The sequence below is a fragment of the Rana temporaria genome, chromosome 3 (assembly GCF_905171775.1).
Source record: "Rana temporaria chromosome 3, aRanTem1.1, whole genome shotgun sequence".
NCBI lineage: Eukaryota > Metazoa > Chordata > Amphibia > Anura > Ranidae > Rana > Rana temporaria.
The window spans coordinates 481,239,394-481,251,704 of record NC_053491.1 but is presented as its reverse complement, the minus strand read 5'-3'; the positions used below and the strand labels follow the sequence as shown (position 1 = coordinate 481,251,704).

The following is a 12,311-nucleotide window of genomic DNA, read 5'->3' as shown; positions in this document are numbered from 1 at the left end:
TATTTTATAATTTGCCCACATGTCTTGTCACTAGACATATTTTTTATTCTTGTAGAGCGACTCCATTTTCTGTCTTGTATTAATTTATGTTGTATAACATTTTTGAGTTGCTGCTGTATTCTCCCCTTTTTTTAAGGTATGCGCAATTTTTTCCTTCTTACAAAAAAAAATAATATCAAACATACAAATATTCATAACAGAAACATACACAAAGCCCCCCCCTTTTGCATCAGAGACAATCAGAGTTCTCCTACCACAGTTATCGAAAATTCGCAATCATTTTCGCATTCGCATTAGCGAAAATTCAAATTTTTTTTTTTTTTAAATTCGGCAACATAAAAGGATCGCCTCAGCTTAGCTACTCGGCCCAGGGTCTCTAATCATACCAGCAATGCTTTTAGACGTCGATAGGATGTGATCTGTTTTAAAAATAAAATTGAAAAAATGCGAATATTCGGAATCCCGAATATTCACCGCGAAATTCGAAATATATCGCGAATACTCGAATATGCCATATTCGAGCCGAATATTCGCAATACGAATATTCGTGAGCAACACTAGTAATCACAGCAAAAGCGGCCTGCCAGTGATGCACGCACATGCCCCCTAGGCGTATATATACGTGATTCTGCACAGGAGGGCCGCCCTGTAGCAGTATATCTGCTCTGGGTTGGTCCTTAAGTGGATAATGACAATAAATTGTTTGAATCCCCTAAATAATAATAATAAAAAATTCACTGTTTCTAGCGGCACAAGATGGTATTTTCCTCTCTTCTGATCTTCTATTTTTCTATCTTCTGATCTTCTTTTGCAGGCCAACATGAAGATTCGGATGGTAATTTTTCTCCAGGCCTGCCTGTGTACATTTATATTCCTTTTTATTGCAAAAAAAATTCTGCATCCCCCCACTGTGGACCATGGCACCCAAGAAAGCACCCAAGAAAGCCCGCCTCCACCTCAGCGGCAGTCAGTGACTCTCCGAGACGCGACTTACACCTATCACCTTGAATATCCTTGGTTCCTGTATGAGTACCCTTACCTGCAGAATTATCACTGCTCGGTCCTTCTTTCCCCACAGTCAGAGCTGACTCAGGACCCGCCGGAACCCCTGCTACTGCTGGCGATCAAGTCCAACCCATGGTCCACCAACAGGAGGTCAGCACTAAGGCAGACGTGGGCCAGGGAAGGGATGACTGAGGGCTACCGGGTGAGGCCGATCTTCCTGATGGCTCAGGTTGACAGCGTTGGCTACATGAGCGTAGTGGAGAGGGAGAGTGAGGAGTATAAGGATATCCTGCAGTGGGACTTTATGGAGGACCATCATAACCTATCTCTGAAGGAGAGGTGCTTCCTGGAGTGGCTACACTTTAAGATGCCCCATGTTGCCTACGTATTCAAAGGTATGTGGCCAACGTCAAGATGTTATTGTGCTGCTAATGTCAGCAGGTTCAAAAAATGAGAACGAATAATTCTACAAGAAAGGGGGCTGCAAATATTTGAAGTCACCCAGAATTTCAAGAGACCATTTGGAATTTTCTGTTCCTGTACATTGCTTTAACGCCCGTTGTGAATGTGTATTATTGTGTTAACCGTGTAATAACTTTGGGGCCCCACTCTGGCTGGTGCAGCCACATTCATTGGATTCCATATAGGGTGCAGGCTGGGTTAAGGCCCCTTTCAGACGAACGGCTGTTTTGCCACAACTAAAAGCATGTTTATGTTTTGCTGGAATTCAAGACTCCAGGCACAGCGATTAGCTGCATTTGTACAGTGCTTTTAGCTGCGGTTGCGTTTAGCCGCGGCACGATATTGAACGGGAATCCTTCTTGGATCCCTGCCAATACCAAGTACTGCATTTGGTATGAATCTTGAGGGGGAACTCCACGCCAAATTTCAAATAAAAAACCGGCATGGGTTCCCCCTGCAGGAGCATACCAGGCCCTTGGATCTGCTATGTATTTTAAGGAGACACCCCGTACGCTGAAAAAAACGGCGTGGGGTTCCCCCCAAAATCCATACCAGACCCGTATCCAAACAGCATCCCGGCCGGTCAGGAAAGGGGTGGGGACGAGCGAGCGGGCCCCCCTCCTTAACCGTGCCAGGCCGCATGCCCTCAACATGGGGGGATAGGAGCTTTGGGGCAGGGGGTGCCCTGTGGCCCCACCCACCCCAAAGCACCTGTCCCCATGTTGTCGGGGTCTGCGGGAGGGGAGCTTATCAGAATCCAGGAGCCTCCTTTAATAAGGGGGCCCCCAGATGCCGGCCCCCACCTTAGGTGAATGAATATGGGGTACATCGTACCCCTAGCCATTCACCTGGCGGGAAAAAAAATGCAAAAAACACACTACACAGGGTTTTTAAAGTAATTTATTAGTCAGTTCCGGGGCCCCCCCTCTCTTCTTTAGCTCTTTTACTAGGGGGGGCCTTCTTCTTCGATAGCTTCTGCGGGGGGGAATGTTCCGGTTCTTCACTGCCGTCTGGCTCTCTTCTGCCGGGGGAAGCGACGTGTCAACATCGAAGAAGAAGACAGAAGGCGACAGAAGCCCGGGCACCCCCCGCCGACAGAAGCCCGAGAGGGCGGCCGCTGTAAAAGAGTTAAAGAAGAAAGCGTTTACCCCCCCCCGGCAGAAGAGAACCAGACGGCGTTGAAGTCCGACACATCCCCCCCGCCAAAGACGTCGAAGAAGCCCGGGAGGGGGGCCGCTGTAAAAAAGCTAAAGAACAAAGCGCCCCCCCCCCCCCGGCGGAAGAGAACCAGACGGCGGTGAAGACCTGCAGCCCCCCCCTGCAGAGGACATCAAAGAAGAAGACCCCCCTCGTAAAAGAGCCAGAGAAGAGAGAGGGGGCCCCGGAGCTGACTAATAAATTACTTCAAAAACCCTGTGTAGTGTGTTTTTTTGCATTTTTTTTCCGCCAGGTGAATGGCTAGGGGTATGATGTACCCCATATTCATTCACCTAGGGTGGGGGGCCGGCATCTGGGGGCTCCCTTATTAATGGAGGCTCCCTGATTCCGATAAGCTCCCCTCCCGCAGACCCCGACAACCAACGGCCAGGGTTGTCGGGAAGAGGCCCTGTCCTCATCAACATGGGGACAGGTGGTTTGGGGTGGGGGGCCACAGGGCGCCCCCTGCCCCAAAGCACCTATCCCCCCATGTTGAGGGCATGTGGCCTGGCAGGGTTAAGGAGGGGGGAAGCTCGCTCGTCCCCACCCCTTTCCTGACCGGCCGGGCTGCTGCTCGGATACAGGTCTGGTATGGATTTTGGGGGGAACCCCACGCCGTTTTTTCAGCGTACGGGGTGTCTCCTTAAAATCCATAGCAGATCCAAGGGCCTGGTATGCTCCTGTAGGGGGAACCCATGCCATTTTTTTATTTGAAATTTGGCGTAGAGTTCCCCCTCAAGATTCATACCAAACGCAGCTGACACAGTGCACTGCGATTACCTGCGGTTATGTGCCGATAGCTGCTGAATTTCGCAGCTGGACGCATTGAGATCTATTTTTTCTATCCGCACTAAACCCTGAGGAACAAAACTGCAGGTAACCGTAGTGTGTGAATGATGTCATAGGAAAGCATTGTGTGCTTCTAGCTGTGGTAAAATCCGCAGCTAAAAGCACCATTCTATCTGTCCGTGTGAAAGGGGTCCAAGGGTCCATCTAAACTGCTCTCAGAGTTGCAGAATGAAAGTCCCACAAGCCGCACAATGAACAACCCTGTGCTTTAGAGAGATGACAGCAGCCTCAGTCTCCCGGTCACACCACTGATGGGTTTTGTCCCCCAACAGTGAACCCCATTGAAGTCTATGGGAGCGGAACAGGAAAAATCTAAAGTGGCCATTTTAAAGGCTTATATGCAAGTCATTGGCCATAAAAGGGGTATGGGGGTCTGGCTACTATAGAAAAAACTATCCTTTTTGCAGGAGCAGTAATTTTAATTATGCTTAAAGTGCAAATGAAAAATTCCTTTAAATATAGTGCCTGGGGAGTCCCCACAATGTGCCTGTAAAGTGGCACATCTGTAGCATACATAAAACATGCTGTAATAAAAATTACATTTCTAAAAAAAACTAGTCAAATCACATTTAAAATGACTCGCAGTTACAATTTCCGGCACTCTGCAATTAGCAAAATAAATAAACAAATAACGTGACCCTTAGGGGCTGGTATGGATTTGGAGGTAAACCCAAACTTCATACCAGACCCTCATCCAAGCATGCAGTCTGACAGGTCAGGAAGGGGGGGGGGTGAGCAAACCCCCCCTGAACCATACCAGGCCACATGTTCTCAAGCTCTGTCCCCCCACCCCAAAGCACCTTGTCTCCATGTTGATGGGAACAAAGGCCTCATCCCCACAACCCGGGGCTATGATTGTGGGGGTCTGCAGGCAGGGAGCTTATCTGAATTTGGAAGCTCCCTTTAACAAAGATCCCCCCCATTTGAATGTGTATCGGGTACATTGTACCACTTGCCCATGCACTGAAAAAGTGTCAAAAAGTAATAAAAACACGAGAGACAGTTTTTGACAAATCCTTTATTCAAAAATAAATAAATAAATAGTGTCACTCAATGTAAATCCATCATCAATCACAATGCCTGCTGGATGCCGAAAAACCCAAAAGATCAAAAACTCCTCCCACTTTATGCACGCTCTGCTCTTTGACATTTCTTATATAGGCAATGGGTGGGGCCACGGGGTGACATTGCCCCCTTGTGATGTCACAGACTAGTTCATTCTGGGCATGTGATGTCACAAGGGCCCCTTGCCTATATAAGGTAATGTCAAAGCGCAGAGCGGGCATATACGGCGGGAGGCCGCCCAGAAGGCGAGAGCGTTTTATTTATTTATTTACTTTTTTGTTTTGACAGGGACCCACTTCCACCTCTGAGTCAGATCACCCTCATGATCTGTGTGTAAGTTTACACTCTCCCACCCCCCGCAGCCATCAGGACTGGTGGTGGCCGCTCCATACGGGGCACACCACCCCCCTAATCCATGCATCGGACACATGGATTTCTTTACTTTTTTTTTTAAGCACGTGATTAGAGCCTGGGGTTTTAATTGGCTTAAAAAAAGAGTGGGCTTGGGGCGCAGAGCACTGTGCCCTGAGCCCTCCCACTTGGGTGACAATGGCAAATTTGTATTCGTGGTTGTCTTCCTGCTCCTCCTCTCAGCCAATCAGGAAGCGACCCAATTGGCAGAGAGGAGAAGCGACTGTATTGGCCAGTAGCAGGGGGGAGGCGCTTAATCAGGAAGCGACCCAATTGGCCGAGAGGAGAAGCGACCATATTTGCCAGGAGCAGGGGGGAGGCGCCTAGGGGGAGACACAAAGGGAAGTTGCCGAAGCTGCCCGCGGACTGGATGGGGTAAGTGCAGGGACGAACGGATGATCTACAGAGCGACTGGGGGGGTAAGGGGTTTAACCGACCAAGCGACGGGGTGAGCGTGGGGGTTTGACTGACCGACCGATCAACAGGGGTGGGGGGTGGTTAAGATTTGACCAATTGAATGGGGGGGTCGGATGGTTTATTTGCTGCCCCCCCAAAAAAACGTAAAGCACCAGTCGCCACAGTGTGGGACCATTCACAAAGTGCAGCGAGGCTCATGCATGCGTAAAGCTGCCTGTAATGCCAGAAGGCTTCACTGCTGGTTTCCCATACCTAAGATGCCAGCGCCTGGATCCGAAGCCGATTGAAGAATCAGCTCGGGTGAGGGGATCCCTGGACAGGTAAGTGTCATATTAAAAGTCAGCTGCTGACTTTTAATCTTTTTGGTAAGACTGGGGAGGAGCTCCTCTTTAAGCCCAGGGATAGAGAAATGAGCTTTAATACTTATCTTTAGGGATGAGCCGAACACCTGCCCCCCCCCCCCCCCCCCGGTTTGGTTCGCAGCAGAACATGCAAAAAATTTGTTGAAACACGCGAACACCGTTAAAGTCTATGGGACATGAATATGAGAAATCAAAAGTGCTAATTTTAAAGGTTAATATGCAAGTTATTGTCATAAAAAGTGTTTGGGGACCCGGGTCTTGCCCCAGGGGACATGTATCAATGCAAAAAAAGTTTTAAAAACGGAAGGTGATTTTAATATTGCGTAAAGTGTAACAATAAAAGTGAAATATTCCTTTAAATTTCGTACCTGGGGGTGTCTATAGTATGTCTGTAAAGTAGCGCATGTTTCCCCTGTCCCTGCACAAAATGATATTTCTAAAGGAAAAAAAGTAATTTAAAACTACTCGCGGCTATAATGAATTGTCAGGTCCTGGCAACAAAGATAAAAGTCATTTAAAAAAAAAATGCATGGGGGTCCCCCGAAATTCCATTACCAGGCCCTTCAGGTCTTGTATGGATATTAAGGGGAACCCTGCACCAAATAAAAAAAATGGCATGGGATTCCCCCAAAAATCCATACCAGACCCTTATCCGAGCACGCAACCTGGCAGGCCGCAGGAAGAGGGTGGGATGAGAGAGAGTAAAAAAACATTGTTTTTTCTCATGAAAAAAAACATTGTTTTTTCTCATGAAAAAAAACAATGTTTTTCAAACTTCATTTTAAAAAACGACGTTGCCTACACACCATCGTTTTTTCAAAATGCTCTAGCAAAACGTGGTTACGTACAACACGTACAATGGCATTCTGTTCCATTCAAGCTTGTATCATAACTTGCTTCTGAGCATGCGCGGGTTTAAAAACGTTGTTTTAAACGTAATTTTAGCTTACACACAGTCCTTTTTTATGACACAAAAAACGACATTCTGAAAAACGACATAAAAAATTTAAGCATGTTCGAATTTTTTTTTTGTCATTTTTCAGAAGACATAAAACGACGTTTTGCCCACACACGATCATTTTAAATGACGTTTTTAAAAATGTCTTATTTTTTTCATCACAAAAAACGACCGTGTGCGTGCGGCATTATAAACACGGGAAACATGCGCTACTTTACAGGCACACTATAGACACCCCCTAGGTACGAAATTTAAAGGAATATTTCACTTTTATTGTTTCACTTTAAGCATTATTAAATCACTGCTCCCGAAAATCAGTTTTTAAAAAGTTTTTTTTTTTGCATTGATACATGTCCCCTGGGGCAGGACCCGGGTCCCCAAACACTTTTTATAACTTGCATATTAACCATTGAAATTAGCACTTTAGATTTCTCCCATAGACTCTTAAAGGGTGTTCCGGGGCTTTTCGAATTTGCTGCGAACACCCCAAATTGTTTGCTGTTCAGTGAACGGGCGAACAGCCAATGTTCGAGTTGAACTCATGTTCGACCTGAACATAAAGCTCATCCTGATGTGGATGAGGCCCTGATACAACCTCAGGATTACCCATTCTGCCGTTTGATTCAAATTAATAAGGTGAGAGCATGCAAACCAGAGAGAGATTTCACATCCTCACCTTTTCTCAGCTCAGTCCCAACAGAGAGGCCAAACCCATTTATTGGTCTTTTTATAAACAATATGACATCACACACACAAGCAAATTTGATAGGTTCACATCATACATTTTACTCCCACTCACCCACCCCCCCTGTGTGGCTTGTCCTTGGCATGAAGCCCTCATTGGTCAGTTCATATAGGGATGGTTTCCTATTCTATGTTCTTCTTGGAAATCCACGTGTCATAAAGAGTCCATGCTTTCAGGAGATCCGAGTGAAAAAGGAGGGGGAGGGGAAGGCTTTCCTGTTATAACTGAGGAATCTAGAAGGGAGGGGGACGGAGTGAGAGCGAAGAGTGGAGAGTGAGGGGGATGACATCTGCTCTTAATAACATGTCCTTTGTATTTTCAATGCTGAGTTTATTACTTTAAAACAATATCTGATATAAAATACTCAAGGAAAATAAGCAGTATTGATCATACCCATACATACATATGCATAATGCGTATAAAAACAAATAAACAGTATAAGGAATATAGGAAAGAGAAACATTTCAGTGATTCTAATCCTAACACAAAATAAAATTTTCATTTTAGCACGTCCATCACAATCCCTACTTATCTTATTCCACCTTCTGGCAGGCTTCCACCAGTTCTGGTCACCCCCCCCCCCCCAAAGTCTCTTCTTTCCACGGCACTACAGCTTATTCCTCTACCCCTAGACATAAAGATTCTTTAACCATGGTTGGCTCCACTGTAAGGGTGTTTTTTTTGCTTGCCACCACCTCTCATTGGCCCTTTAAGTGGATCTTAATAACCGGAGGCGGTGTTTCTGATCATTGGCTGTAATTAACTGTCAAAACCTGACTCATCTTCTCCCGCAGAGGAGAAGATGAACAGCAGAGGCCCATGGAAGCATCTACTATGAGATAGCCCAGTGGTAAGACCCACCACCATGCTACCACATATATGCATTCAACCTGCGATAATAAGTAAAATCCTGGAGTTCAGCTTTATTGATTTACAAAACACGTGTTTTATATTTCTTTAAACTTATGATATAAAATGTTGCTCTCTTTCAGGTGACGATGATGAATTTGTGAATCCTGCCGCATTGGTACGGTACATCAAGGAATACGGAACCCCGCGTTCACTACATGGCGCAGTGCAGCATCACTCTATCGTCCTCCGTTACTCAAAATACAGAGTCTCAGAGTCTCTGTTTTCAAACAACAAATATCCTTATTTCCTGTCCGGCGGGGGATTTCTCCTCCCAGGAGCCGCAGTCCCACTCCTCTACCGGGCTTCCCAGGAAATCCCTGTCTTCCCTTTGGATGATGTGTATCTAGGCTTCCTGATCCTGGCCAGCAACCTAACCCTGCGGGACGAAAAACGCTTTTATGTTTGGGGGCTGCGTTTTGATGCCTGTCGCTTCCAGGAAGCCCTAGTGGTTCACGATATCGATATGGAGAATTTAACAACAATGTGGAGAGAGGTTCAAGAAGCAAAGTGTGAGCCTACAAGTGTCGCTATCAAATGACCACAATGAGTGGACCAAACTGGTCAAAAAAATAAGACTAATTATCAATGTCCTCCATTATTCTAAATACCACTTCAAAAGATCCTTGTTTACAAATTTCCTAAACCTTTATATTCTGTCCAGTGTGGGGGGGGGGGGTTCTCCTGTAGCAGCCCCTCTCCTCTAACAGGATACTCAGGATATCCCTGTCTTCCAATTGGATGATTTTCAAAGTCCTCCTTTAGTCCAAATACCACTTCTCAAGGTCCCTGTCTCCAAATTCCCAATACCCTTATTTTTTGTCCAACGAGGGATTTCTTCTGACAGGAGCCTCAGTTTCTCTCCTATACCAGGACACTCAGGATATCATTATCCCCATCTTCCCAATGGATGATGTATATCTAGGCTTCCAATCCTAGCCTCCAACCTAACCCTGCACAATGACTTTTGAATTTGGGGGCTGGATTTGTATACCCATGGCTTCCAGGCCAGGTGCCCTGCTGGTTCACTGGGTCAATGTGGAAAAACATGGAGAGAGGTCAAGAAGCAAAGTGTGAGCCTAAACATTTTGCTATCAAATGGCCACAATGAGCGGGCCAAGCTGGTCCAAGAAAATAAGACTAATTATCAATGTCCAACATTATTACAAATTCCAGTTCTCGAGGTCCCTGTCTCCAAATTCCCAATACCCTTATTTTCTGTCCAACGGGGGATTTCTCCTTAGCCCGTCTCTTCTACCACAATACTCTGGATATCCCTTTCTTCCCATTGGATGTGTATCTGGGCTTCCTGATCCTGGCCTCCAACCTAACCCTGCACAATAACTTTTTTACGTTTAGGATACTAGATTTTGATACCCGTTGCTTCCAGGGCTTACTTTGACAGTTCACTGGGTCAACATGGAAATACACGGAGGGAGGTCAAGAAGCAAAGTATGAGCCTTTAAAAGCCGTTATTAAATGACCACAATGTGTGGGCCAAGCTGGTCAAAAAAAAATATAAGATTAAAATGTCCTCTGTTATTCTGAATACCTTTTCTTGAGGTCCCTTTCTACAAATTCTACAAATTCTCAATACACTTATTTTCTGTCCAACGGGGGATTTCTCCTCAGCCCGTCTCTTCTACCACAATACTCTGGATATCCCCTTCTTCCCATTGGATGTGTATCTGGGCTTCCTGATCCTGGCCTCCAACCTAACCCTGCACAATAACTTTTTACATTTAGGATACTAGATTTTGATACCCGTTGCTTCCGGGGCTTACCTTGGCAGTTCACTGGGTCAATATGGAAAAATACGGAGGGAGGTCAAGAAGGAAAGTATGAGTCTTTAAAAGCTGTTATCAAATGACCACAATGTGTAGGCCAAGCTGGTCAAAAAAATGTAAGACTGAGGCCCCGTACACACCATAGAATCCATCCGCAGATAAATCCCAGCAAATGGGTTTCAGCGGATAGATCCTATGGTGTGTACACGCCAGCGGATCTGTTTCCGCGGATATATCTCCCCTGGGATGGATTCCAGCAGATCGAATATTCGCTGACATGCAGAACATATCCATCTGCTGGAGTCCATCCCAACGGATGGATCCGCTGGTCTGTATAGACTCACCGGATCCATCCGTCCGAAGGGATCCCCCGCATGCGTCGTAATAATTCGGCGCATGCGTGGAATTCCTTATATGACAGCGTCGCGCACGTCGCCGCGTCATAATCACGGCGACAGCGCGACACGTCATCGCCAGAGGATTTCGGCGCGGATTTCAATGCGATGGTGTGTATACGCCATCGCATAGAAATCCGCGGAAATCCTCGAGAGGATTTATCCGTGGAAACGGTCCGCTGGACCGTATCCGCGGATAAATCCTCCCGTGTGTATGGGGCCTAAGATGTCCTCTGTTATTCCGAATACCACTTCTCAAGGCCCCTTTCTACAAATTCTCAATACCCTTATTTTCTGTCCAACGGGGGATTTCTCCTCAGCCTGTCTCTTCTAGCACGATACTCTAGATATTCCCTTCTTCCCATTGGATGTGTATCTGGGCTTCCTGATCCTGGCCTCCAACTTAACCCTGCACAATGACTTTTTACATTTGGGGGACTGTATTTTGATACCCTTTGCTTCCAGGGCTTACCTTGGCAGTTCACTGGGTCAACATGGAAAAACACGGAGGGAGGTCAAGAAGCAAAGTATGAGTCTTTAAAAGCCATTATCAAATGACCACAATATGTGGGCCAAGCTAGTAAAAAAAAATATATAAGACTAAGATGTCCTCTGTTATTCCGAATACCACTTCTCGAGGTCCCTGTCTCCAAATTCCCAATACCCTTATTTTCTGTCCAACGGGGGATTTCTCCTCAGCCCGTCTCGTTTACCACGATACTCTGGATATCCCCTTCTTCCCATTGGATGTGTAGCTGGGCTTCCTGACCCTGGCCTCCAACCTAACCCTGCACGATGACTTTAAACATTTGGGGGCTGGATTTTGATACCTGTGGCTTCCAGATGCCCCGGTGGTTCGTAGGTCAAGAAGCAAAGTGTGAGCCTACAAAAGCCATTATCAAATGCTTACAATGTGCAGCCAGAGCTGGGAAAAAAAATGACTAGCTTTTAATGTATCAACGACCATGAAATTTATGGAAAATTTGAAATGTTGGAATTGTAAATGTTTAATTTATTTATAAACTAAAACTGACGTGATTTTTATAGATTATTTTTAACTTTCTTAATGAAGAAAGAGGTGTGTGTATATATATATATACAGTATGGGCCAGATTCACAGAGATCGGCGTATCTCTGTGCGGGCGTAGCGCATCTCATATGCGCTACGCCGATGTAACATAGAGAGGCAAGTACAGTATTCACAAAGCACTTGCTCCCTAAGTTACGTGAACGGCCCATTTACGTTCACGTAAATGGGCCGGCGTAAGCCCGCCTAATTCAAAATAGGCTGGTAGTGGGCGTGTTGTATTGAAATGAATCGTTACCCCATGTAAATGAAGCGCCGAACGAACGGCGCATGCGCACGCATGCTCAGAATCACGTCGAATTTACGCCGTAGGATACGACGGCTCAATGACGTGAACGTAACCTACGCCCAGCCCCATTCACGTACGACTTACGTAAACGACGTAAAATCCGACGCTTGTTCCAACGTCCATACCTTTGCATTACTTGCGCCTCATATAGCTGGGGTAACTTTAGGCCGGACGTATGCCTTACTTAAACGGCGTAGCTTAATGCGACGGGCGCAAGTACGTTCGTGAATCGGCGTATCTAGGTCATTTGCATATTCAACGCGTAAATCTACGGAAGCGCCCCTTGCGGCCAGCGTAAATATGCACCCAAGATACGACGGCGTAGGAGACTTACGTCGGTCCTATCTTGGCAAAATTCAGGCGTATCTGATTT

At 46.2% G+C, this 12,311-nt stretch overlaps 1 protein-coding gene across 1 annotated transcript; it reads left to right on the top strand.

Moving 5' to 3' along the window:
* The first annotated feature begins 589 nt into the window (after window positions 1-589).
* LOC120933676 (beta-1,3-galactosyltransferase 5-like) lies at window positions 590-8,953 on the top strand. The gene is made up of 2 exons (XM_040347015.1): window positions 590-1,400; window positions 8,464-8,953. Exons 1-2 carry the CDS (start codon window positions 821-823, stop codon window positions 8,919-8,921), a joined length of 1,038 nt encoding a protein of 345 aa, XP_040202949.1. The 5' UTR covers window positions 590-820; the 3' UTR covers window positions 8,922-8,953.
* Window positions 8,954-12,311: the final 3,358 nt, after the last annotated feature.